This window comes from Lepidochelys olivacea (assembly GCF_965140295.1).
Source record: "Lepidochelys olivacea isolate rLepOli2 genome assembly, chromosome: 4".
NCBI classification, from domain to species: domain Eukaryota; kingdom Metazoa; phylum Chordata; order Testudines; family Cheloniidae; genus Lepidochelys; species Lepidochelys olivacea.
This window is the reverse complement of record NC_140414.1, coordinates 95,190,447-95,215,067: the sequence shown is the minus strand read 5'-3', so window position 1 is coordinate 95,215,067 and position 24,621 is coordinate 95,190,447. Positions and strand designations below refer to the sequence as shown.

Genomic DNA, 24,621 nt, shown 5'->3' with positions numbered 1-24,621 from the left:
AGGGGAGATAATTTTCAACTACATAAAAGATTGTTACAAGGAGGAGAGAGAAAAATTGTTCTCCTTAACCTCTGAGGATAGGACAAGAAGCAATGGGTTTAAATTGCAGCATGGGTAGTTCAGGTTGGACATTAGGAAAAACTTCCTGTCAGGGTGGTTAAGCACTGGAGTAAGTTGCCTAGGGAGGTTGTGGAATCGCCATCATTGGAGATTTTTTAAGAGCAGGTTAGACAAATACCTTTCAGAGATGGTCTATAATACTTAGTCCTACCATGAGTGCAGGGGACTGAACTAGATGACCTCTCAAGGTTCCTTCCATCCTACGATTCTATCAGTGACAATTTTTACCAAGGACAACACTTTTGAGTTAAGTACGCTATGGCTGTACCCAGGCAAACAAACAGTTTCAACAGCAAAAATTAAACCAGAGGTGCAGATCTTGTACATGTCTGAGAAAACAAATCTTACCATCGCATCCAAGATTCTAAGAACGAGACCAAGCCACACAAACACTTACACAGATACCTCTGCCATGACACCAGCACTTTGTTTGACACTTTGATAAACATGTGAGTGAAACTTTAATTCCAGTCAGTACCTTTATAAAACAAACCTGGAAGAAAGGGATGGGACTTGAAAGCAAGAGTTGCTTTCAACCCTGCTGTATATGTCCCTGGCATCTGCTAACAGAATTCAAACCAAAAATGTCACCATCCCTCTCATCCTCCCCTCCCAAATTAAATGATTAGAATTTGAACTGAGGTGCTCAAGATTTTTACCTGTGCATTAGAAATGGAGGGATGGCTGGGGAGAGACTGGGATACTGGGTTCCCATTTCAACTCTGCCACTGACTTGCTGGATAGCCTTGGGCAACCTGCTTTACCTCTCTCTGTTAGAATTTACCTTTCTGTAAAATGGGTTCATACTAATACTTGTTTTATCTGGCTGGCATAAGTAAGAGCTAATATATGTTAACCACTGAAATCCTCAGAACAGTTTATAAAACTGTGATTTATTACTAAAAGGTAAATCAAAGCAAGAGTTTGTGATGTAAGAAAGTACAATAATCTAAAAGTGATAGTTTTTCACCTTTTCTCCTGAGTGGCTAAAACAGTGCACATTCCCATCCACACATCCAATGCACACATACTGCTCGCTGCAGTGGGGAGAGGAGAAGAGGGGTTTTCCACAGGAACTTTTCCAGATCTTATTCCCCGTATCCTGTGAATGACAAAGTACAAGACATGGCATTTAATGTGACTGTAGAAAGCTGCACAAAACTACTGGGCAAATCTTCTCCCTAGTAACTGGGCTGGGCCCTGGGACTAGCCACAAGAAAAGAGAATTCAGTCCCCCAAGCGGCAGAGCAAGAGCAGACCTTCTCTCCAGAGATTACTCCAACTTAATACCTAGAACAGACTGTGACCCTCATGCCTCTATCCTATCCTCCTCCAGGGACAGATGAGAAAGGACCAGAAGATCCACGCAACTAGCTCCTAATAGCATAAAACTTGTTACTGCACATGGTGTTAACCCTAAACAGCGTATGAACAGCGGCAACCCATAAATCACAATCATCACTATAGCTCAGTAATATAGCTGGTACATTAACAGTTGTAATGTAGTGAATTATCTGAGCCAGTGCCTCTGCTACTCTGTGCCATTTCACTGTGTTAACACATACAGCTGACGAGAAAACTTGGATGAAAGCTTGTTGAAAGCTGCATGTGGAAGCTCAATTGTGGGGCTGACTGCTAGTGATGGCTGTTTCCTTTCCCTCTCGCTTCCCATACCCATACAGCGCTCAGCTCTGGACTATTGTTCCTTCAACAAGCCATGAAGCTGTCTCCACAGCCTCTAGAAGTGCAACTTCCCTGGAGTGGTGTACTGTATGGGAAGCCGGGTGAAGGAAGTGGAGAGTTCCACTGGGATTGGCCTCTGCAGGTGAGAGACGTGGAGTGGTGACAGTAGAAGGAATGGCGGGAATTAGTTTCTCCTTTATTCTCCCCAGGCTTCAAGAGATTTTGCAGATTTTTTTCTTTAGCTAGGGAGATGAAAGCTAGCAGGCACTTTCTCACAAGCCCCTAGTTCAGAAACACTGGTTCAATGGACAGAGCAACAGATGGGGAGTCAGGAAACATGATTTCCTTTCCAAATTTTGCCTTTCACTCAGCATGTGGCCCTGGGCCAGATTCACAAAGATTCACAGTATCTCTGGGCCAGATTCACAAAGACACACTTAGGCACCTTACTGCTCTTTAGATGTCCAAGGCCAACATTTAGGAAGCAATTCACAAAATGGCTGTTCAGCTGCCACCTATTCCTTTATGCACCCAAGTTTCTGCCAGCACCAATGCACAAAATACCTAAATCCTGATGCTGCCCCCCAGCTAACAAGCTCCTTGGATCATTAAGCACTGGTGAGACTCTCAAACTAGGCATTCCTAAGAGCATGCTTAACTTGCACAAAGACAACCAGTATCTAGCAAATCAGGAATTTTTTTTTTTTTAGGCGGGGTGCAGGGGGAGTAGAGTGAGAGACCCATTAAAAATCCTGCTCTATTTGCCTGATTCTGAGCAGTGACTTGAACACGACTCTCCAAACATGCCAAGTAAGTATCCTAACCACCTGGTTATAGAGTCTCTCTCTTGCTTCTCTCTTCCTCTCTATCCCAATGAATATTTAATTATTTATACAAAGTGGAACAGCTTCAGCATGAGAAATTGAGACCCAGCCCAGATTACCCAATAGCCCATTGGTTAGGGCACTCAGCTGGGATGTGAGTTCAAGTCCCTGCTCCAAATCAGGAAAAGCAGGGATCTGAAACTCTCTCTCATATCGTAGGCAAGTACCCACTCTGCCATGGAGAGGGTATCTGTGTGTATGTCTTTCCCTCTCTCGTTTTTCACATGAAAGAGCTGACTTGGTTTAGGCAGCCAATTCCAGGAGAAGGTTCATGGCCGAGAATCCTGAGAAGAGACAGACACCTCCCTCTGGCCCAGAGTTAGGCTATGCCCGTGCTGCTACAAGGCGCACAGTGTAGCCGCTATTTGTCGGCAGGAGAGAGCTTTCCTGCCAACAAAAAACTCCCACCCACAATGAATAGCATTAGCGTTGTCAGCAGGACAGCGCTCCTGCCAACAAAGTGCTGTTCACACCAGCGCTTGTTATTGACAAAACTTTTTTGGTCTTTTGGTGGGTGGGTGTGGGTTTTTTTGTTTGTTTTTTTAATACCTGTGAACGACAAAAGTTTTACCAATGTAGACAAAGCCTTAAACACCGAAATACCTTTGAAAGGCAGTGCTCAGGCCACACCCCTCTCCTCAGCATCTCCTACTGGCTAAGTTAGGCAGACCCCGCTAGCCTCCATGAATCCCTTTCTTAGGCACCTGACTCTCCTCACACATTGTACAGGAAAACTGGACAACTACCTTAAGGCCAAGAATCCCACTGGGAGGTAGAGGATCTCTGAGTCAGGAGGTTCACAGAGTCCTTTTGTGAATCTAAGGGCTTGGCTACACTTGCGAGTTAGAGTGCATTAAAGCAGCCCTGGGCACACTAGCTCACTACCTGTCCACACTGACAAGGCACGTAGAGCGCTCTGACTCCACAGCAAGAGTGTTTCTGGTACTCCACCTCAGCGAGAAGATTAACGCTTGTTACGTCTTAGCTGGGGGTCAGTGTGAATGAGGTGTTGCATTACTGAGCTCTGATCAGCCTCTGGAAACGTCCCATAATCCCCTTAAGTCAAGTGGCCACTCTTGTCATTGTTTTGAACTTGCTGTAGGAATGCGGATATGCCCTCTGAAAGCTCCATTTCTGACAGGTGGCATGCTTATCTGCTCCGAGACAAAGCAACCATTACTGTGGAATGCTGTGTGTGTGAGAGAGAGAGGCAGACGGGGGGGAGGGGGAGGGGAGGGGAGGTCTGCTGCTATCTGAACTTACAAGACCGCATGCTGACATGCTCTCAGCCCCCCCCCCAAACCCACTCTCTCTCCCCCCACATACACACAACACACTCCCTGTCACACTCTATTTCCTCCCCCCCCATTTGAAAAGCACATTGCAGCCACTTACATGCTGGGATAGCTACCAAAATGCACTGCTCTCTGTGGCCATTGCAAGAGCTGCTAATGTGGCCACGCCAGTGAGCTTGTAGCTGTCGGTGTGGACAGATTGCAGCGCTTTCCCTCCTGCACTCTATGAAGGCTGGTTTAACTCAAAGTGCTCTACATCTGCAAGTGTAGCCATGCCCTAAGTCTTCATCTCTCTGCGCCTCAGATTCCCCATCTGCAAAAATCAAAATAATACTGCTCTCTTTTGAAACGCAGTGAGATCCTGGGATGAAAAAGATTGTTATTAGAAAGTATGACCTTACAGTCCTTACTGATGCAAAACTTCTACTGACTTCAGAGCAGGTTTTGGCTGAATAAGGATTCAAGATCTGGCCCAGAGATAGCAAGGAAGGTACATACTGGATTTACAGCCAATAAAAGTCCGCCTAGCGTAGCAACATACAGGTGATCTGGCAAGATGCTTAGATATGGAGACGAAAACACAGCTCCACCTTCACAATGCAGCTTCCAGACACGCTCCTCCTTCTGTCAATCCAAGAAAAAAGTACATAAAAAGCTATACAATCTGATAACTGAGAGTTAAAGTTCATTATGCTATTTGCAAGGACTCAAATGTCAAAGTTTTATCAACAGCAAGTTTACTTGGAAAATACTAGTTATTAACTGAAGATTATAATTTGCCAGCAATCAAAGAGACCCATACAGCTCAAGGCAGTTTCTTCTTTCATAGAGCTAAATATTGGAAACTCAGTTAAGAAATACGTAACACTCACCCACATCACTTTCCTTCTCTCAACACATTCTGGAGAAAGGGAAGAGATTCAGTCTCATCCACACCAAATTGTGGGGTTATTACAAGTTGCCAGCACTGGGAGCACACATTTTAGATTTGCCCTAACCACCCAGTTCCGTACTAGTGATAGAGGGTAATTTGCCATATAGTTCTCAACTGGCATTGGCAGTGCTGGGAGTGTAATGTAGGGAGGCCACAGACTGCCAACAGCACTTTTAATCACTGTCATTTAACTCTACTCCAAGCAGTCCTAATTAACTCAAGGCTAAAATGAAAGCAGTTGGCAGTCTGTCTACATTAGGGCTCCCAAGATTGCCAACACTGATGGAGCTTATAGATATGGTTCAAGAGGGTCAGATGTTTTACTTTTGATATACATAAAGTTAGTCAGGGTGACTTCTTACATAAATATCCAGAGCATATATGTGTTGGTCATGCGATCCAATGTAGACTAGTCCAGTGGAAGGATGCACAACTGCAGAGCTTTTCACAGCATCTTCAGTGGTAAAGATACAGTGTATTTCCCCATTCTGGCTTCTGAGTACATACACTAAGCCGTTATAGCAGCCTGCATAAAATAAAGTGCAATAGGGAAAAAACAGGTAATGATATTTGGATTAGCATTTTCACTGCATCATTGCTGATCAAAAGATAGCTCATGAGTCAACCCATCACCTCCAAACGTATTTCCCAGCACTTTTTGCATTCAAGCTTCTTGCTGAAAATAAAGCCTCACAAGTGCATTTGACATTAAGCACTCAGTGCTCTTCTTCTGAGTCATTTTAAAGCTATGCCTATTTTTACTGTGCTATTACTGTGAAGTTTGTTGGAGGATAGGGTGAGCTACTGAATATGGACAAGGGAAGTGCAAAGTTTGTGCATATTAATGAAATTACTTTTATTCTCATTTATGTTTCTGGCAATAAACACAAAGCTTGCCTCTCTCACCAACAGAATTGAGTCCAATAAAAGGTATTATCTCACCTACCTTGTCTCTCTAATATCCTGGGAACAACATGGCAACAACTGTACATCTGGCAATAAAGACCCTCCATTTTGTTTAATAAAATGCAGGCTCTGCTTCAAGACACGTTAGGGCATAACACAATATCAGCACAATTTTGTTACCTGCAGGCTCAACAGCAATCAAAATATCAGCCAAAACTTTGGTCACCACTACCTTATGTCAAGCCAAAAGGCAAGAGATCCAAGCTTTGTATTATTTAACCTGTTAGACCACAGGTGGTCAAACTATGGCCTGGGGGCCACATCCAGCCCTTCAGACATTTTAATTCAGCCTTCGAGCTCCCACCAGGGAGCGGTGTCGGGGGCTTGCCCTGCTCCAACCTGTTATGGCTCCACACAGCTCCTGGAAGCAGCAGCATATCCCCACTCTGGCTCCTATGCATAGGGGCAGCCAGAGGGCTCCGCATGCGGCTCCCACCCCAAGCACTGCCCCCACAGCTCCCATTGGCCGGGAACCGCGGTCAATGGGAGCTGCAGGGGTGGTGCCTGTGGATGGGGCCACGCGCAGAGCCGGAGCGGGGACATGTTGCTGCTTCCGGGAGCTCCTTGAGCTAAATGCCAACCGGAGTCTGCACCCGAGCGCCCCTTCCCCATGCTCCAAACCACCTGCCCTAGCCCTGATCCCCCTCTGAACCCCTTGGCCCCAACCCGGAGCACCCTCCTGCATCCCCAACCCCACCCCAGAGCCAGCACCCGCAGCCGGAGCCCTCAGCCCCCCCCCACACACACCCCAATCCCGTGAGCATTCATGGCCCACAATACAATTTCCATATCCAGATGTGGCCCTCGGGCCAAAAAGTTTACCCACCCCTGTGTTAGACATTTTATATTTTATATATATATCTCAATGTGCATGCACCACATAGAAAAATAATATTAGTAAGTATTTAATTACTCTCTTTTCATCTAAGCAGATGACAAAAACCCTCCTGATTTTTCATGGGGAAGTCAGTTACAGGTGACATTAATCCTGTATGAGGCAATTATGGCCACTTTGACTTGCCAACAACAAACTGCTTTAAAATTCAGACAGCATACACCGATGGGGTGGAAAGTGAATTCACCAATATCTTGTATAAGTGACCTTTGCTCAAAGTACCCACAAAACGCTTAAAAAAAAAAGATTATTTTGCATCAGATTTAACTATCTGAGGTATCATATGCTAAGTTCTACTGTAACACCGAGTCTTCGGCAGGCAGGATTGAACCTGGGACCTGGAGCTTAGTACATGAGCCTCTACTGTAGGAGCTAAAAGCCATATGGCTGTAGAGCAGACTCAATCTCTCTCTCTAAGTGGTCTCAGTGCCACTAGATAGGACAGAGCACTGCACTCAGGAGGTGTGTGGTTACATTACCTCTTAATTTTTAAAGCTTACTTTCAAGGCAATTTTAAAACTTATCCCACGCTTTTCTAAGCAGTTCAATGATCATGTTCTAATTAAATTCTTCAAATGGAACTTGTACCTGTTGATTATCATTGTACTAGTACAATACAGTTAAGAAAAGGAGAATCCATTGGTGCATAATAATCCTACTTGATTGCAATACTTTAAATAAGTTGTCCTTCCATTATTTTTTATGCCTCCTGAACACCTACTCAGGGGACCTTAAAAAGTCCATACTGTCTAGATATTTCCTTCCCATAGTTCAACGTATTAAGTGCTGCACAGAGTCATTCAAAATAGAACTCAAACCTACAGAATCTTCACCCCAGTTTCAATATGGGCCCAGCCCGTCCTCCCTGAGTGTCTTCCTTTCAGAGTTCAAACACAAACAGGCTCCTCTACGCAGTCCCCAGCTGAGCCCAGATCCTCCCACCTGCAGATCTGTCTCTCTAGGTCTCCAAAGTCTTCCTCTAACAGAGGAGCCTCACAGTTCCCCTCCTTGGAGCTGTGCTTATTCCTGTCAGCTGTGACCTTGGATCAGCTTCCCTCAAATGGTTGCTCCTTTTCTCAATCTTATTCCTTTCTAGATTGGAAGAGATCAGCAGACAGACCTCTTTCCCCTCTGCTGATTCAGGGCCCTGCAGGAGCCTTCTTTCTACCTGAGGAATCTGCAAACACTCACTTTCTCTCTCTAGGCCTCTTGCTTATCTGCCTTAGGGCTGATTCAGCCACCTGACCCACTTGTTACATGACTTCACTCACTATCACACATCCTCCTCACCTGGGGAGATGAGCCACACTTGTCACAAGTGGACTGGAACCCATCTCCCTTTAAAGGACCCAGCCACCCTCAATAGTGGCATTGAAACTGCTTTCCCCTTTTGTTCCCATTTACTGCAGTTTAATTTTAGACAGACACAGAACACGGGTTAGTGGAAGCAGAGATGCCAGCTACATATTGCTTGACATTGAACAAGCTGCTGTGTAATTTGGTTACAATTTTGGGGGTGGGAGGGTGGAAGGAAAATCATTTAAAATACATACCAACAATAATGAAGTTTCCACACTTAGACACACATGCAGACGATTCAATACGATCTCCAAGGATTCTCTCCCACTTGATTTTTCCTGAGCATAAATCAATTGCCTGCATTGTGTGAGAATGGGACCCAACATATACAGTTGCAGATAAATCATCCGTGGCTGGTATTATAACTAATGGGGAGGCATCAACACATTTGCCCATATTTGACTTCCATCTTACATGTAATATCAGCTTCTCAGGCATTTTTGAGAAAGTCTCTTCTGAAGGAGCTTGTTCTACAGAATGAGTACCTGTTTCATTTGCCTTCCTTGCAATTTCTGGACTGCTTCTGCTCTTTCCAGATTTATTCTCTGTCACTTCATATTCCATTGTATTAGAAGTTACAGCAGATGAATAAGATGCTTGTTGTCTTAACATTTTTCCTGCCTGTCCTGCATTATATGGGTTCATAAGAGACTCAGGGGAAGTCATCGACAACATCCGATTTCCTCGGTTTAGTGCAATAAATGCAACCGATCCTGCAGCAGCATTAAAGTACCTTCTAGATTTTTGTTGTGTGTGTTCTCCATGGAATTCCCCTCCACTGCTCTCAGTCAGTGTTCTTTTCACAGTGTTACGATCCATTATTTGGTCCTCACTTGGGAATACAGCTTTAAGAACATGTTGGTAAACCTGAGCAATGGAGCTGCTGAGAATAACTTCCAGGAGCCCAGGGATGGCTTTGCCTGTCAAATTCTCAATCTCATCATGAAACCGTAGTGACTTCAAGGAGTCTCCACCACTGTACAGAAACAGTGAATCTTTGGAAATGCTGGGTGAATCATCTGGAAGATTCAGGAGAGACTAGAGAAGAAGCAGAGAACAGAGCTTGTGAGGTGAACAATGTCCCAGTGCCACAGGGAAAAGATGGTTACTCACCTTTGTGACGGTTGTTCTTCGAGATGTGTTGCTCATATATATCCATTCCAATTAGGTGTGCGCACGCCACGTGAACGGCCGTTGGAGAATTTTTACCCCAGCAACACCCGGTGGGTTGGCTGTGGAGCCTCCTGGAGTGACGCCTTCATGGTGCTGTATATATACACCCCAGCCAACCCAGAGCCCCCTCAGTTCCTTCTTGCTGGCTACTCCGACAGGGGAGAAGGAGGGCGGGTTTGGAATGGATATGAGCAACACATCTTGAAGAACAAACAGTTACAAAGGTGAGTAACCATCTTTTCTTCTTCAAGTGCTTGCTCATATTGATTCCAATTAGGTGACCCCCAAGCCTTACCTAGGCAGTGGGGTCAGACTGAAGTACCATGGATTGAAGGACCGCTCTACCAAACACCGCATCGTCCCTGGCTTGTTGGGCGATGGCATAGTGAGAGGCAAAAGTATGTACTGAAGACCAAGTAGCAGCTCTGCAGATCTCCTGGATTGGCACCTGGGCCAGGAAAGCTGCTGATGAGGCCTGGGCCCTTGTAGAGTGAACGGTGAGGGGCGGGGTTGGAACACCGGCCAGATCATAGCAAGCACAGATACAGGAAGTGATCCAAGAGGAGATCCACTTGGATGAGACCGGGAGGCCCTTCATCCATTCCGCCACTGCGACGAAGAGCTGGGTCGTTTTCTTGAACGGCTTTGTATGCTCAACGTAGAAGGCCAGGACCCTACGAACATCTAGGGAGTGTAGCCGTTGTTTCTGACGACTAGCATGTGGTTTTGGGTAAAAAACCGGGAGGAAAATGTTCTGGCTGATATGAAAGGTTGATTCCACCTTGGGAAGAAAGGCCGGGTGAGGTTGTAGCTGCACCTTGTCCTTATGGAAGGTCGTGTATGGTGGTTCCGAGGTAAGAGCTGCGAGCTCGGATACACACTGTGCAAACCCATTTTCCAACAGAGGTATAGGAGGGAACAGGTGGCCAACAGCTCAAACGGGGCCCCCATAAGCCTGAAGAGGACCAGGTTCAGGTCCCAGATGGGGACTGGCTGTCGTACCTGTGGGTAGAGATGGTCCAGGCCCTTAAGGAACTTACTGACCATGGGGTTGGAGAAGACAGATCAGCCATTCGCTCCTGGGTGGAAAGCCGAAATGGCAGCCAGGTGAACCCTGATGGATGATACTGTCAGGCCCTGCTGTTTCAGGCTCAGGAGATAGTCCAAAATGAGAGGCACGGACGCCCTGGGGGGGTGTGTGTGTGCTGCGGTGAGTGCATAAGCATGAGAGTCACCCCGAGTGGAAAGTTTCCTGCTACCCAAAAAAACCTGCTGTACCAAATGAGAACAGAGTAGCTCAGAATGGCTCAGCCATGCAGCATCCACGCCGTGAGGTGGAGGGATCGTAGGTCAGGGTGACAGAGGCGGCCGTGATCCTGAGTGATCAGGTCCGGGAAAAAAAAGGCAGCAAAACTGGGGCGTCCACCAAGATCTCCAACAGCGTGGTATACCAATGCTGTCTGGGCCACGCCGGGATGACCAGAATCAGTCATGATCTGTCCCTGCGCACCTTAAGCAGGACCTTGTGTACAAGAGGAAATGGAGGGAAGGCATAAAACAAACTGCTCTTCTATGGGAGTAGGAAGGCATCTGTGGAAGAGCCCGGGGAGCGACCCTAGAGGGAGCAAAACACCAAGCATTTCCGGTTGCTGTGTGAGGCAAACAGGTTGACTTGGGGAAACCCCCACTTTAGGAAGATGGAGTGAATGACAACAGGACAGAGTGACCATTCATGGGATTGGAAGGACCTGCTGAGGTGATCCGCCAACATGTTCTGGACCCCTGGGAGAAACGATGGCACCAGGTGAATGGAGTAGGCTATGCAGAATTCCCACAGTCGAATGGTCTCTTGACAGAGGAGGGAGGAACGAGCCCCTGCTTGCTTGTTGATGTAAAACAAGGCCATGGTGGTATCTGTGAGGACCACCATGCAACAACCATACAAACGCTCCCCTAAGGCTTGATACGCAAGAAGCACAGTCATCAGCTCCCATATGTTGATATGGGGAGAGAGAGAGATCGGATGGGGCCCACAGACCTTGTATCTGGATGTCCCCGAGGTGGGTGCCCCATTCCAGGGCTGACGCATCTGTGATGAGGGACAAGGAAAGCTGAGCGGTATGGAAGGGGACTCCTCCGTATACTGCCTTTGGGTCTAGCCACCACTGGAGGGAGGCCAGGGACTCCCTCCGAAATAACCACCAGGTTTAGGCTGTCTCAACCTGGGTGGTAGACCGATTCCATCCAGGCTTGAAGAGGGCGGAGCCATAGTCTGGCATGTCTGGACATGTACGTGCAGGACATGTACGTGCATGTGTCCTAGAAGACTCAATAACCTTCTTGCCCTTGAGGTTGGGAAGCTTTGAAGGCTCCTGATGAGGCCTGAGAAGGCTTGGAAGTGAGCATCCGGAAGGAGGGCTCGAGCCCGCACGGAGTCTAGGAGCGCCCCGATAAATTCTATTCTCTTGGTTGGCTCTAGCGTTGACTTCGCCATGTTGAGCAGAAGGCCTAACTGTTGAAACGTGTCTGTGATGAATCGAAGAAGGTGAACCTGCACTTGCTCTTTGGTGCGCCCTCGGATGAGCCAGTCATTGAGATACAGGTATACCTGTATCTGTCGTCGACGAAGGAAGGCTGCCACTATGGCCATACATTTGGTGAACACTTGAGGGGCCATGGAGAGGCCGAAGGGAAGGACCGTGAACCGATAATGTTCACAGTTGACAACAAAGCGGAGGAAGTGTCTGTGAGCCGGATGAATCGCAAAGTGGAAATATGCGTCCTTCATGTCGAGGGCGGCGTACCAGGATCCAGGGAAGGTATAATGGTGCCCAAGGAGACCATGCGGAACTTCAACTTTACCATGAATTTGTTGAGTCCACACAAGTCCAGGATAGGCCGAAGCCCACCCTTTCCCTTGGGGATTAGGAAGTAACAGGAGTAGAACCCACTACCCCTTAGCTCCCTTGCAACCTCCTTGATCACCCCCATAGCGAGGAGTGACTGCACCTCCTGGATAAGCAGTTGCTTGTGATAGGGGTCCCTGAAGAGGGACAGGGCGGAGAACAAAAATTGGAGAGAGTATCCCCTTTCCACCGTGCGAAGAACCCAAAGGTCTGCGGTTATGAGGGACCAGGCACGGTGAAAACGAGATAAATGATTCAAGAATGGGGTAGGATCCTGAGTGAGGTTGGGTACACCGTCCTCAGGCGTCCCTTCCAAAGTTTTGTTTGGGACCCGCTAAGGGCTTGGAAGGACCTTGGGCCTGGCTGGATTGGTGGTTGGAGGGTTTTCTCCTGCCCCCGTCTCCTATAGAAGTCCTGCCTCGGCCAAGGAGGAGGGTAGGAGCATTGAGGCTGCATTTTAAATATGCCTCATTGCTATCCCTGAAGAGAGGGTCCGAGCGGCAGAGTCCACAGTGACCAATGAGGCCTGCAAAGCGGTTCGCGCGACCGTTTTGGCCTCCTCTACCAGACCCCAAACTCTTCTCTGGACTTCAGAGGAGCCAATTCCTTGAACTTCACCATGGAGTTCCAAGAGTTAAAATTGCATCAGCTCAGGAGAGCCTGCTGGTTTGCAATCCAGAGCCGGAGCGCCCCTGAGAAGTAGACTTTGCGCCGAAATAAATCGAGGCTCTTGGCCTCTTGATTTAGGTGCTGGGGCTTGCCGACCATGACATTCCTTCTCATTCACTGAGGCCACCACCAGTGAACAGGGCTGTGGGTGAGTGTAGAGAAGTCATATCCCTTGGAGGGAACGAAATATTTTTGCTCCACCCCCTTAGCAGTTGGGGGAAATGGAGGCAGGTGTTTGCCAGATTGTTCTGGCCGTGGTTTGAATGGTCTGGATAAGTGGTAAGGACACCCTGGAAGGAGCCTCTGAGGACAAAATGTCAACCACAGGGTCCTCCACCTTGACCACCTCCTCTGCTTGCAGGTTCATGTTCCGCGCCACCCTGCGCAAGAGTTCCTGGTGAGCGCGGAGGTCTATGGGGCGGGGGTAACGGAGGGACAGACACACCAATATAGTAGTCCCCTCCGCAGCCTCATCGGGCGAAGATGTGGAGGATGCCACAGGAGGGAGAGGATCATCTGGGGCCTCTAGCTGAGCTGTGCCCCACTGCTCCAGTCCCGAGACCTCAGTGTTCGGGCCGGAAGCTGGAGCAAGAGGAGCTGGTGCCTGTAAGGACGATGCCACCATCTCCATGCCTCCAGGAGCAGGACAGCTGGCAGAGGTCTCAGGCACTTGCGGCTCGGACAAGGCCGAGCGAGAAGTCCCAGAGGGAGCACCCTGTGCCTAGTGGTACACGCAGGGTGTCCAAAAGGTCCACTGGGTGGACCCTTGAGCGGGCTCCAGTTCTTGTGTCTGCCACTAATCTGCCCCTGAGCCCAGTCGGCCGTGATCAGAGTGGTGGTGGTCTGAGAAGCGTGACCCTGCCTCAGACCGTGATGAGCGAGAGGTGGAATGCGATGGCCATGGTGGTGCTGAGTGGGTCTGCGCCAAATCACGTTGATGAGATGAAGTTGATCGGTACTGCAAAGCTGGAGATCGGTACTGAGATGGAGAAGAACGGTGCCGCGACGCTGGGGAGTGGTGTCTGAACCTAGATCGGTTCCAGGACCTGGACCAGTGCCTAGATCTGGACCTGGGTCTCAACGACAATGACTGGTGTCGGGAGCGGCGTCGGGACCGGGATCTACTCCTGGATGGCGACTGGCAGACGTAGCAGTGTCGAGACCGGTGCCGGGAGTCGGAGCGGTGCAAAGGCTCAACTGACAGTGCCAACAGGTGAATAAGAGTCGGCTTGCCCCTGGATGGTGCCACGGGGACAGGTGGCGGTGTCTTGGTCTGTTGAGGAGATGCTGATACCGTCAAGGCAATCAGATCCCTTGTCGCCACAAAGGTATCTGGTGTAGATGGGAACTGGACCTCAACCACGCTGTGAGTCGGGGAGTCCAGTCACACCGGACTCAACGGCTCTGTCCTTGGTTCTGGAGTCAACGGTACCGAGGCCGTCACCTGTGTCCCCGGACACTCTGCTGTGGGATGAGGTTCTGTAGGTGGATCCGGAAAGGGTGGTGCCTGCTGAGGTGAGCCAGCCTTTGCCGGCTTCCAGTGCCACTTCGGCACTGCTCTCGCTCGCCTGGTCAGGACTGAAGATGTTGGTTGCGGTGCCGGGGAACCTCAGTGCCGCGGCTCTCTATCAGAGTCCGACCGCAGTACCATTCCTGTAGCTGAAGCCAAGGTGCTGCATACCGAAGTGCTCGGCATTGGGTCTTGCCGCACCACTGGAGGCTGAGGACTAAGAGCCGCCTCCATAAGGAGCTGTCTCAAACGAAAGTCCCGCTCCTCCTTCGTTCGGAGACGAAAGCTCTTGCAAATCCTGCACTTCTCTGCCTCGTGAGATTCCCCCAGACACTTCAGGAAAGAGTTGTGGGGGTCACCCGTTGGCATGGGCTTGGAGCAGGATCCGCAGGGCTTAACGCCCAGAGCTTTGGGCATGAGCCCAATCAAGTAGGGGGAGGAGGGGAAACCCCCTTCTCTCCCACTAATACAAACTACTATACTATAACTAGAACCACAACTATTAATCTATAACAACAAACTATGAACAAACCGTAGGGTGAACTCTAGGGAGAGTAGCAAAGCCAAGCTCCACAGTTCCAACGACCATCACGGGCGGTAAGAAGGAACTGAGGGGGCGCTGGGTCGGCTGGGGTATACAACTAGCACCATGAAGGCGCCACTCCAGCCGACCCACCGGGTGTTGCTAGGGTAAAAATTCTGCGACGGCCGTGCACACAGCGCACGCACACCAAATTGGAATAGATATGAGCAAGCACTCGAAGAAGAAGTAGGGTCTGAGCCTGTCAGTGTCTCAGACCCCCACTGAAATCAACAGGGACTAAAAGTATTCAGCACCTTGCAGGATTTTATTTGCACTTTTTGGTGCTCTTTGAGAAATGCAGGCTGATCAAGCCATGGGGGAAGTGTCAATTTCAGCAGTGCTAACCAAATTTTAGGCTTGATTCCGATTCTGCAGTTCATTCCACAGCCAAAGAATTAAAACAGTTGCAAAGAACTCTTTAAAAAATGCATATCAGAGCACTTTACTCTAAGATGCATTTTTTAAAAAAAAACTTTAAAGGAGTTTCTGCTGCTCAGATCAAACATTGTTGCCTTTGACAAACAATTTTATTTACAATTCCTGAAGCACTTTTTTAATGTAATTTTATTAGGGAGGCATGAGACTAATTATTATGGCTTTTTTATTGTTAAAATAATGTAACCTACCTGGCTCTGAACAAAAGCCCTAACCCCCTTCCAACAATGTCACAAAGGATTCTGGGTGCAGCACCCCCAGCACAGAAAGAGCAACATACTGTGTACCTCCTGCTGCTGCACCTCTGCTTGTGAAAACTAGGCCCTGTTCTAGAAAGCCCCGTTCTCTAGCACAGCAGATCTAGGCCTAGGATGTGTCCACCAAGATCTCATTCATGTCCAATCTCCCAGGGCTACTAGGGTAGTCATGCAGCACTACCCATTGCAAGTATCTGACAGGGCACAATTTATAGCCACACCTGCTTGCCTTTATCAGAGAGGCCTCACCCACACATAGGGGTTTGTGGAGAGAAGCTCAGGAGCCCACTTCTGAGGCACAATGAGCACTGTTTTCATTTGCAGCTTAAACTAAATACAGAATTCTTCACTTTCTGTCTGGTGATGTAACATTGCCATGTGCTGTGAAACAGCTACTGTGCTCCATATCAGTAATAGCTGAAGTGACTCTTGTAGTCATACATGAAGGGCACGGCCTAAAGGCAATATGTTTGTTATTTTACTGCGATGCTGCTGCTGCTATTATGAACATGTATATCACCACCACAGGATTCAGCATATAACAAAACCAGATTGCTCACAAGATAATTATGACAATAATCTCTCATAAAAAAATTAAAAAGTTAATAAAAAGTAATATATATAAATTGGGGGACGCTGGTAACACAGCAGTTTGTTTGTTAAAAACTCCATGCCCCAATTATTGGCCTCCCTTATGGATATCTTGCTTGGCATGGGAAGAAGTATTTAGAAACGGCTGACAGATTATGTGGTGGCATTCACCCTACATACACTAACATCTTAGCCCATTACAGTTTGCAACTTCAGCTTATGGGAAAAAATAAATGGCTCCCTCCTGGCTGTTACAGAGAAACTGTATTTAAGTATTAAATGAACGGATGGAGCTACAGTACATAATGTATGTGCAGCAAAAATATTCTGGTTGCATTAGTCACACTTATTAAAACTATTTAATTCCTGACATATGCATAATGATCCACTGGCAATGATAAAAAGGCAGCTTAAAATACTACCTTCCATAAATACTGCAATCTTTCCCACAATTCCTCTGCTCCACTCAGCTTACTGTCATGCCTTCTGAAATTTAGATGGTTACTGTAAATCTTGCTCAGCTCAGAAACATCGATTTTGCCTTCAAACAAAATAAAAAGCACAAGATTTTTTCATTGCATTTTAGACTTTGTATTTTCAAATTCTTGTTATGGCCTACATGTTCATCTGGGTCTCAGTCTAGACCTTCTTTATTTGTGAGCAAAATTGCATCCTTTTTTTTACATCAGCAATCAACTGCACCCACAGAAAAGGGAGCAGGTTTTTGAAAATTTATCATATGACACACACCCACATATCATGCCTTATCCTGTGCCAACTGAAAGCAGTTGCCATAGACTTCAACGGAAGAAGAGGAGGTCAAGCAAATACATGTGTGTGTATTTTCAATATTAAAATGCTTTTAATTATTATTATTCAATTACAGAGAGTTTAAGGGTATCAAATAAATGCTATAGAGGAATGCAATGGAGAACAAATGAGAGCCAGGTAGATTTGCTACAGAACAGAGCTATAGCTTACGGTGATGGCTTAATACCATGGGTCACATCAGAGCACAACGCTATAAAATAAATGGTGCATGAACCAGCTACTACTGTTTTGGGGTAAAGTTTCAGTAAAGAAGAAAAGACAACAAATTTAGCTTCTAAACCAAACAGAAAAGGCACACAGAAGCATCTGCACTGAAGAGCACTTGTTAAACATTACTTCATTTACCATGCAATGTGAAAGGCAAAGTTTCTATCAGCACAAGTTCATCAGGGATTGCATAGGTTGGGAGATGTTTCTGGAGTTCCTTAAGAGTGTCTCTTGCTAAGTTGTCTTTAGGTACAACAAACAAGATTAACTTTTCCTGTTGATACCATGTCACTGCACAGGCTTCCACATGACAAAGACGTTCAGCAGCCTGCAATACAAGAACATTAGCCTTATTTGTGCTGAAGTGCAGGTAAAAAGCACCACCAATAAATAAGAAATTGTTGTGAAGTTTATATTTTGTCACTGGCAGCTACTGAATTTGTTGCTTCACAAACATCATGAAGTCCCCCTTGCCCATCCCCTTGTTTTTATTTTTGTTTAATTTAAATAAGGATTTAGCTCTCACAGAAAGTGTCAGAATGGCAGCACTGAAGAATGAATGTATTTAATCCCACAGTGCAAGCACAGCACAGGCAGCAGCAGTACGAACTTCTCAATGACCCACACCCCTGTACCTCAGGAATGACCTGGAAGAGGCACATATAGGAGTGGGAACACAATTCACTCTCCATATTCATTCTATGGTTAGCATTTCTGCTGAGACTACCGACAAAGAGGCCAAATGTAATCCCAGTTTTATCATGGGAACACCTCCCCTCTAGAACAGGAGTGACACCACCACTGTACACCAATCAAATCTGAACAACTTTTGTTACCCTACCTGGTTTGGATTTTATCCATCCCTTGTACGGTGACCAGAGAGCAAGTATGAGAAATCGGGACAGGTTGTGTGTGTGTGTGGGGAGGGTATGTGTGTAAATAGGAGCCTATATAAGAAAAAGACCCAAAAATCAGGACTGTCCCTATAAAATCAGGACATCTGGTCACCCTAATCCCTTGAGTCATCCAATCCGCTTAAGAATTTCAAAGTTAAAGCTTAGTCCATTTTACAGTAAGTGACCTTACATATCCTATTCAGTATATATTGATTTAGCTAGACCCAAAGGTTTAGACCGGGGTAGTCTACTTTTTGTCTAGGTCCAAATTTCTTGGTCAAGGTATAATCAAGGTCCAGACCCCAACACAGCTTCCCTCCCCTACCTCCCAATTGCCCCCCCAAGTTCCCTGATTGCCTGCCAGCTCCCTACCCGGAGAGTTAGGTGACCTTATTTCCCTTAACTGAAAATGGGATGCATGGGGCTAGCCCAGGGGTGGGCAAACTTTTTGGCCTGAGGGCCACATCGGGGTGCGAAACTGTATGGAGGGCCAGGTAGGGAAGGCTGTGCCTCCCCAAACAGCCTGGCCCCCGCCCCCTATTCACCCCCTCCCATTTCCCGCCCCGACTGCCCCCCTCAGAACTCCCGAGCCATCCAACCCCCCATTCTCCTTGTCCCCTGACCACCCCCTCCCAGGACCTCTGCCCCTAACTGCCCGCTGGGACTCCACACCCTATCTAACCCTCCCCCTGTTCCCCATCCCCTGCCCCCCCCAGAACCTCTACCCTATCCAACTGCCCCGTTCCCCATCCCAACCACCACCCCCCATCCCAACCGCCCCCTGCTCCCTGACCGCCCCCCGGGACCCCCTGCCCCTTATCCAACCCCCCGGCTCCCTTACCATGCTGCTCAGAGCAGCATATCTGGGAGCTGTGCCGCACGGCCAGAGCTACACACGCTGCCGCTCCGTCCTGCAGGAGCGCACAGCCCTGCCGCCCACAGTGCTGCCTGTGCAGCAGTGTGGCTGCAGAGGAGGGGGGATAGCAGGGGAGCGGCCAGGGGCGAGCCTCCCCTGCCAGGAGCTCAGGGGCTGGGCAGGACGGTCCTGCAGGCCGTAGTTTGCTGCTCGCATCCTCCCCCCACAAACATTCCTTCATGCCCTCAACTGAGCCAAGTGGCAGAGATGTAGTGGCATGGCAGAGGAATGAGCATGGGCTAGGATCTAGGCAGCAAAGCAGGGTGTGAATGTGAGAGAGTACTTTTGAGCTTAGACCCAGCAGGTGAAGCTGCTGGACTATGATCCAGTTAGTGGTGCAAAGCACCTTTTGGGGCTGGGATAGCAGAGGGGCAGGAAAGAGGCTCCAGATAGTGCGAGGAACCAAGGAGACTCCAGACAGTAGCCCTGGGAACATGGGGGGAACCTGGGATGTGGCAGGGTAACTGGAGGCAGACTAGGGAAGGAGAGGCGGATTGGGGCAGCGGGAAGGGCTGGAGATGGCTCCGGGGACTGGCCCCAAAGAACTGGGCCTAGGGAGAACATTAGGCCAAGGTGGGGGGCTCTGAGAACTGCTCAGGGACAGGGGGCATGAGACCAGGGTGGGTGGGCTATGGGGACCACAGAGGGGCTGGGACTTGAGGTGGGAGTGGGTGGGAAGGCTCCGGGATGGAGGCACAAGGTTGGTTTCAGGGGCAGGGAACATGGGGGTGGGGCAATGGGCTCCAGGGACCGTTTGGAGTACAAGCACAGCTCTGCATGGCTCCAGCCCCAGCTCAGCTTTAGCCTGCACGCAAAGGCAACACATACCTGTGACTAGTGAAAGGGGGAACCACATATGAAAGGTTCCGGGGGGTTCCCCCCCTCAATTTATTGGGACGCCCAGAAGCGAGGAGGCAGCACTTCCCCTACCAGCCTCACTGTCCGTGTGTCCATGCAGCAGGGGGAGAAAGCAGGGTGGCTGGCTAAGCTCCTCCACTCCCCCCCACCATGGGGCTGTTTGCCCCACCCACGCATCGCCTCTGTCGACCATGGTCCACTGAAAAACATCTTATGGTCTGGATTTGGACCATGGTCCACCTATTGACTATCCCTGGGTTAGACTAAAGATAAACATCATCTTTGAATATGAATGTCATTGTATGTGTTCGAGTCAGATACCTAACATCAGATGCACTGATGTGAACTGAGGGCACAATCTGGAACATCCTTGAGGATGAGCTTTCTGGGTTAGACAGCAAAAATGGCTCCTACTGAAAAGATTAAGGAATGGACTCAGTGGGCCAAATTCTGCCTTCACTTACATTTGTATCATCCAATTGAATGCAATTAAATTGAACCAGTTGTAACTAAGGGTAGACTTTGGTCCAATCATTTCATTTTTCTGTGCCTCATCTTATTGGACGAAGTTTTAAATTTTTTCTGTAGACACATACTTCTGATCACTTTATGAAAAACAAGAGCAACTAAAGGATACCTTCATTCAGCCACAAACATCCTCTTGTCCCCAGAGATACAACATTAATTTAGACATAAATACGATGCCCTATGGGACAGTAAGGAGCTACTTGTGCATTCAATGCAGTTACAATCCTAGTTCTACAGAAGGCTCTGTTTCCACAGTCATTTCCATTGGGTCACAGTAGGGAGAACTTGGATCATTGCTATCAAGCATTAAGAATACTGTACATCTCTCTGCCTCATTGACTTTCCTAGCCAAACACAGCCCTGATGTAATAACACTGATTGCAACTGAGTTGTGCCTGCTAACAAGACAGCTTGGATTTGATCCTCTTCCTTTTCCCAAACTTCATATCCCTTCTTCTCCTTCTCCCTTCATCTGTTAATCTCTCTCTGCTGATATTTGACTCATTACAGATCTAATTGTAATCAACATTTAGTACTCATATAGTGTCTTTTGCCCAAGGTTCTCAGTGCTTTAGAAATATTAATCAATCCTCAGAGTACTTGGCTGAGGTAAGAACTTATTGTACCCATTTACAGATGGGTAAACTGAGATAAAGAGGGGTCACATGACTTTCCCAGACCACTTAAATTAGGAACAGAATTTAAGAGTCTTGATGCCCACCCTTGTGCTCTAAACACTACACTATCCTTTTCAATGACACACGTTAGTATTCTTCAGTTGTCAAATTCTTTATACTTAGTTTTGAGATTTAGTTTGCATAAAATAAACTATAAACAAAGGCCAGATTTTCAAAAGAGCTCAGCATCTGGTAGCATTCCTGAGAACAATGGGAGCTGTTGGAATGCTGAGCACTTTGAAAAATCTGCACCCAAAGTTTGATTCAACTACATTAATTCTTGCACTTTTTTGCTGATGAACAAGTCACTGTAGCTTTCCGTCCAAAATGTTCCACATTGCATAAGTTCTGAGCACTACACATCATATTACCTGCTGTACACATTCAATATTAAGACGTTTGCCATGACGTTTAATCTGACTGTCCTTCCGTCCTAAGAAAAACATCTCTGCATCCTTCACTCTCACAAAGTCCCCTGTTTCTCTCATTGTGTTCAAAGGGACAATTACTTCATCATCAAGGAAGCAGATTCGTTCTTTACCACCTATGCAAAAGAATGTAATATTATAGCTTATAACTACAAAATTATGAAGGTCCTACCTCATATTTCAGAACGTTACAAGTATTAAAATAACTTGGCAAAGAGCTGTTGACATTTGGCATACATAAAGGCACTAATGATTGGAACTAAACTTCTGAAAGCAGAAATATCAGTGGGACTCTATCCTACAATTAATTTAACTGATACAGTTAACTAACTTCTATTTATACTGAGCCAAATGGAAGCAGAAAACAAGTCATTAAAATAAACTGGTTGTGTGTGTAAAATAATGTTAATTTCTTGCCTGTTAATCTGATTTCCCGAAGACAGTTTATATTGCTAAGTATGTGGTCCCCATTAAGGTGGTATCTGCTAATTTAGATGCCCCACCCTGTTTCAGGCTGTAATGAGAGAACTTGAACCATTTCTCTGAATGTTGTGATGCAGTCTTTTTAGGATTTATGGAATTTTTATTCCCTGAGCATTTTCTAATTGAGAAGGATCAGCCACCATGTGTTGCTAGGAGGGTTTACATCCACCAACTGTGCTGGCACAGAGGGCCTATGGAGAATAGATTGGATTCTTTCGCCACTGAAGAGCACATGACACTACTGAAGGTAGTTTTAAACTGAAAAGTTACAAGCAGTGGCTTTTAGATGTTAATATCTAAATGTATGAAACAATAATTCTGGCAGTCCTTTAAAGAACTTTGACAGGGTTTTATCACAAAAATCAGTATCCAGCCAGGTAAATTGTTTAAATACTGTACAAAATTTAAAAAGAACATTGCTAGAGAAAAACACCAGATTTCACTTCTGTATTTCAGAGTGTTTTGTTATACAGGCTGTGGCACTTTAGAAAACAAAATGCACAGAGATTAAAACATTAAGATATTTTTTGAAACTAAAAAATTAAGAGAAATAAATATAAGAACCTATGAAAACTTGTCCCTCTCCATCTAGAACTGCAGAACCAGTGACATCTCTGACTTCAACTGTTGTTCCAAGCAATGGTGATCCCAGTGGCACAGGCGAATCAAATCTAAACATTTAAAAAAAAATGTAAAAGTAAAAATATTTTCCTTCAGATAGCAGACAAAACAAAAAATTCAAAATGCAGGCCAACCACAGACATTGCAGAGGTCGGTGGATATGTCTACACTGCAGTTGCAAACATGCTACCCCAGGCTACACTCCTATTTTTAGGACTCCATGCATCTGAAGAAGTGTGTTCTTTACCCACGAAAACTTATGCCCAAATATATCTGTTAGTCTTTAAGGTGCCACCAGACTCCTTGTTATCTTTGTGGATACAGACTAACATGGCTACCCCCTGATACTTGACTCCTATTTTCAGTGCATCAGCTCAAACAGAGCTAGTGCATGTCAGTGTACCCAGGCTGTAAAACATACACTGAACTGCAGTACAGACATACCCCATGTGAAGTGAGATTTGTGGGGCCCCATCCAGCTTCCTCCTCATCATGTTCCCCCACTTAGCAGTTCCTCCACCAACTCCCGCTATTTGGGCTGTGGCAACTCCTCCCAATTTCCTGTCTGCAACTCTGGTCCACCAATGAATTCCCTACCTCTTGCTGATTAACTGGAAAAGAAGCACCTTTGTGAAGTGAAGCACTCTGTGAAGTGCACCTTTGTCCCCAACAATAACCTCTCACCTCCTTTCCTATCCCACTCTGTTGCAGCAATTTGCAAATTGTTGGGTGGGTTCAAAGTTGACACGTGTTACAAGCAGATGGGGAAAAGACCTCTTTGTTAAAGGAGAATAGAACACCCACGCTTGGAACTGAAAGACCACCAGCAAAAACAAAGATGACAAGACTATTTTTCTTGTTTTTACTTTAGGACTATAATCTTATTTAAAAAAATGCCAAGTCTTCTATATACACTACAAAGCAGCAACAAAGGACACTCCCCCCACCCACAGACACAGAGACACAAATCCACCCCTCCAGCAAATCACCTTTAAAACCCTGAGGCTACATTCATAGCTGTGTCTAGCATAAGCAAAACACAGAGAGGAGGAAGCCTAAGGAGTCAGCTGCAGCTCTCTGATCTTAGGGCAGGTATTCTGCTGGCCCCTACCATTAATTTACATTGGTTGACTATCTGCCCAAGGAGCCATTCATCACTCAGAGCACAGCATGCTCCAACCATGCCCCCAGTAATGGGGGCTGCTGGGGATGGAGCAGGAGAAGTCTATATCAGCTCTGCTGCAGCTTAGAATTCTCCATGCCAGGGGAATCACCAGCAAAGGAGATGCAAAAGGAATGAAAAACCATTGTATCATCAGTGGCACACAGTGAGCAGAGTGAGGCCCAAGAACCAGAAGTTATAAATATTCCCAATTTACTGGCACCTTTGTAAGTAGAAATTAAAAGTAGCACAGCTACCTCTGGAGCGCAGCAGCCAGGCTGAAAGAAAGCCAACATTTCACTTGGAAGTTCAGCCATTGGGGAAATGTTGGCAGCTGGACTTCCAAGAGAAACCACCAGATCATTTCTGCTGCCAGTTATAAATTTCTTCAGACTGGAACCCCAAGTAGGCAACAGAAATATGAGCAAATTTGTTTACAGAAGTTATGTTTTTCTTTTCACAAATGAGAATTTATTTTTATATAAATAACTGCCTAATAAAAAGCCATATTGCAACACCAGATTTTGAAGATAGCTCTTTACTGATTTCACTGGGAGTTTTGCATAAAAAAGTATGGGACTTTAAGACTAATCACCACCATTTGTTATTGAGGATCCAATTATATCTATATCAGATTAATAAGGGATATCATTTGTGCAAAAGAAGATGCTTGTTTGTATTCAGCAGACTTCAGAAAATACATCTAGCACAGGTTACACATGTAACTAAGGATGCCAGGCAATGAGTTTGCTAC

The 24,621-nt window shown here is 46.7% G+C and overlaps 1 protein-coding gene across 7 annotated transcripts in view; it reads right to left on the bottom strand.

The window, feature by feature from the left end:
- Positions 1–24,621, bottom strand: part of AASDH (aminoadipate-semialdehyde dehydrogenase) — a 59,301-nt gene that overhangs the window by 14,258 nt on the left and 20,422 nt on the right. For 5 of the 7 annotated variants that reach the window (XM_084625699.1, XM_084625701.1, XM_084625702.1 and 2 more), the window contains 8 exons: positions 22,649–22,755; positions 21,545–21,717; positions 17,437–17,626; positions 16,683–16,801; positions 8,331–9,174; positions 5,279–5,442; positions 4,481–4,606; positions 1,091–1,222 (listed from right to left, as the gene is read on the bottom strand). In XM_084625699.1, coding sequence (XP_084481825.1) covers positions 1,091–1,222; positions 4,481–4,606; positions 5,279–5,442; positions 8,331–9,174; positions 16,683–16,801; positions 17,437–17,626; positions 21,545–21,717; positions 22,649–22,755 — 1,855 coding nt within the window. The remainder of the gene's footprint in view (positions 1–1,090; positions 1,223–4,480; positions 4,607–5,278; positions 5,443–8,330; positions 9,175–16,682; positions 16,802–17,436; positions 17,627–21,544; positions 21,718–22,648; positions 22,756–24,621) is intronic. The other 2 variants (XM_084625703.1, XM_084625700.1) reach the window with 2 other exon arrangements.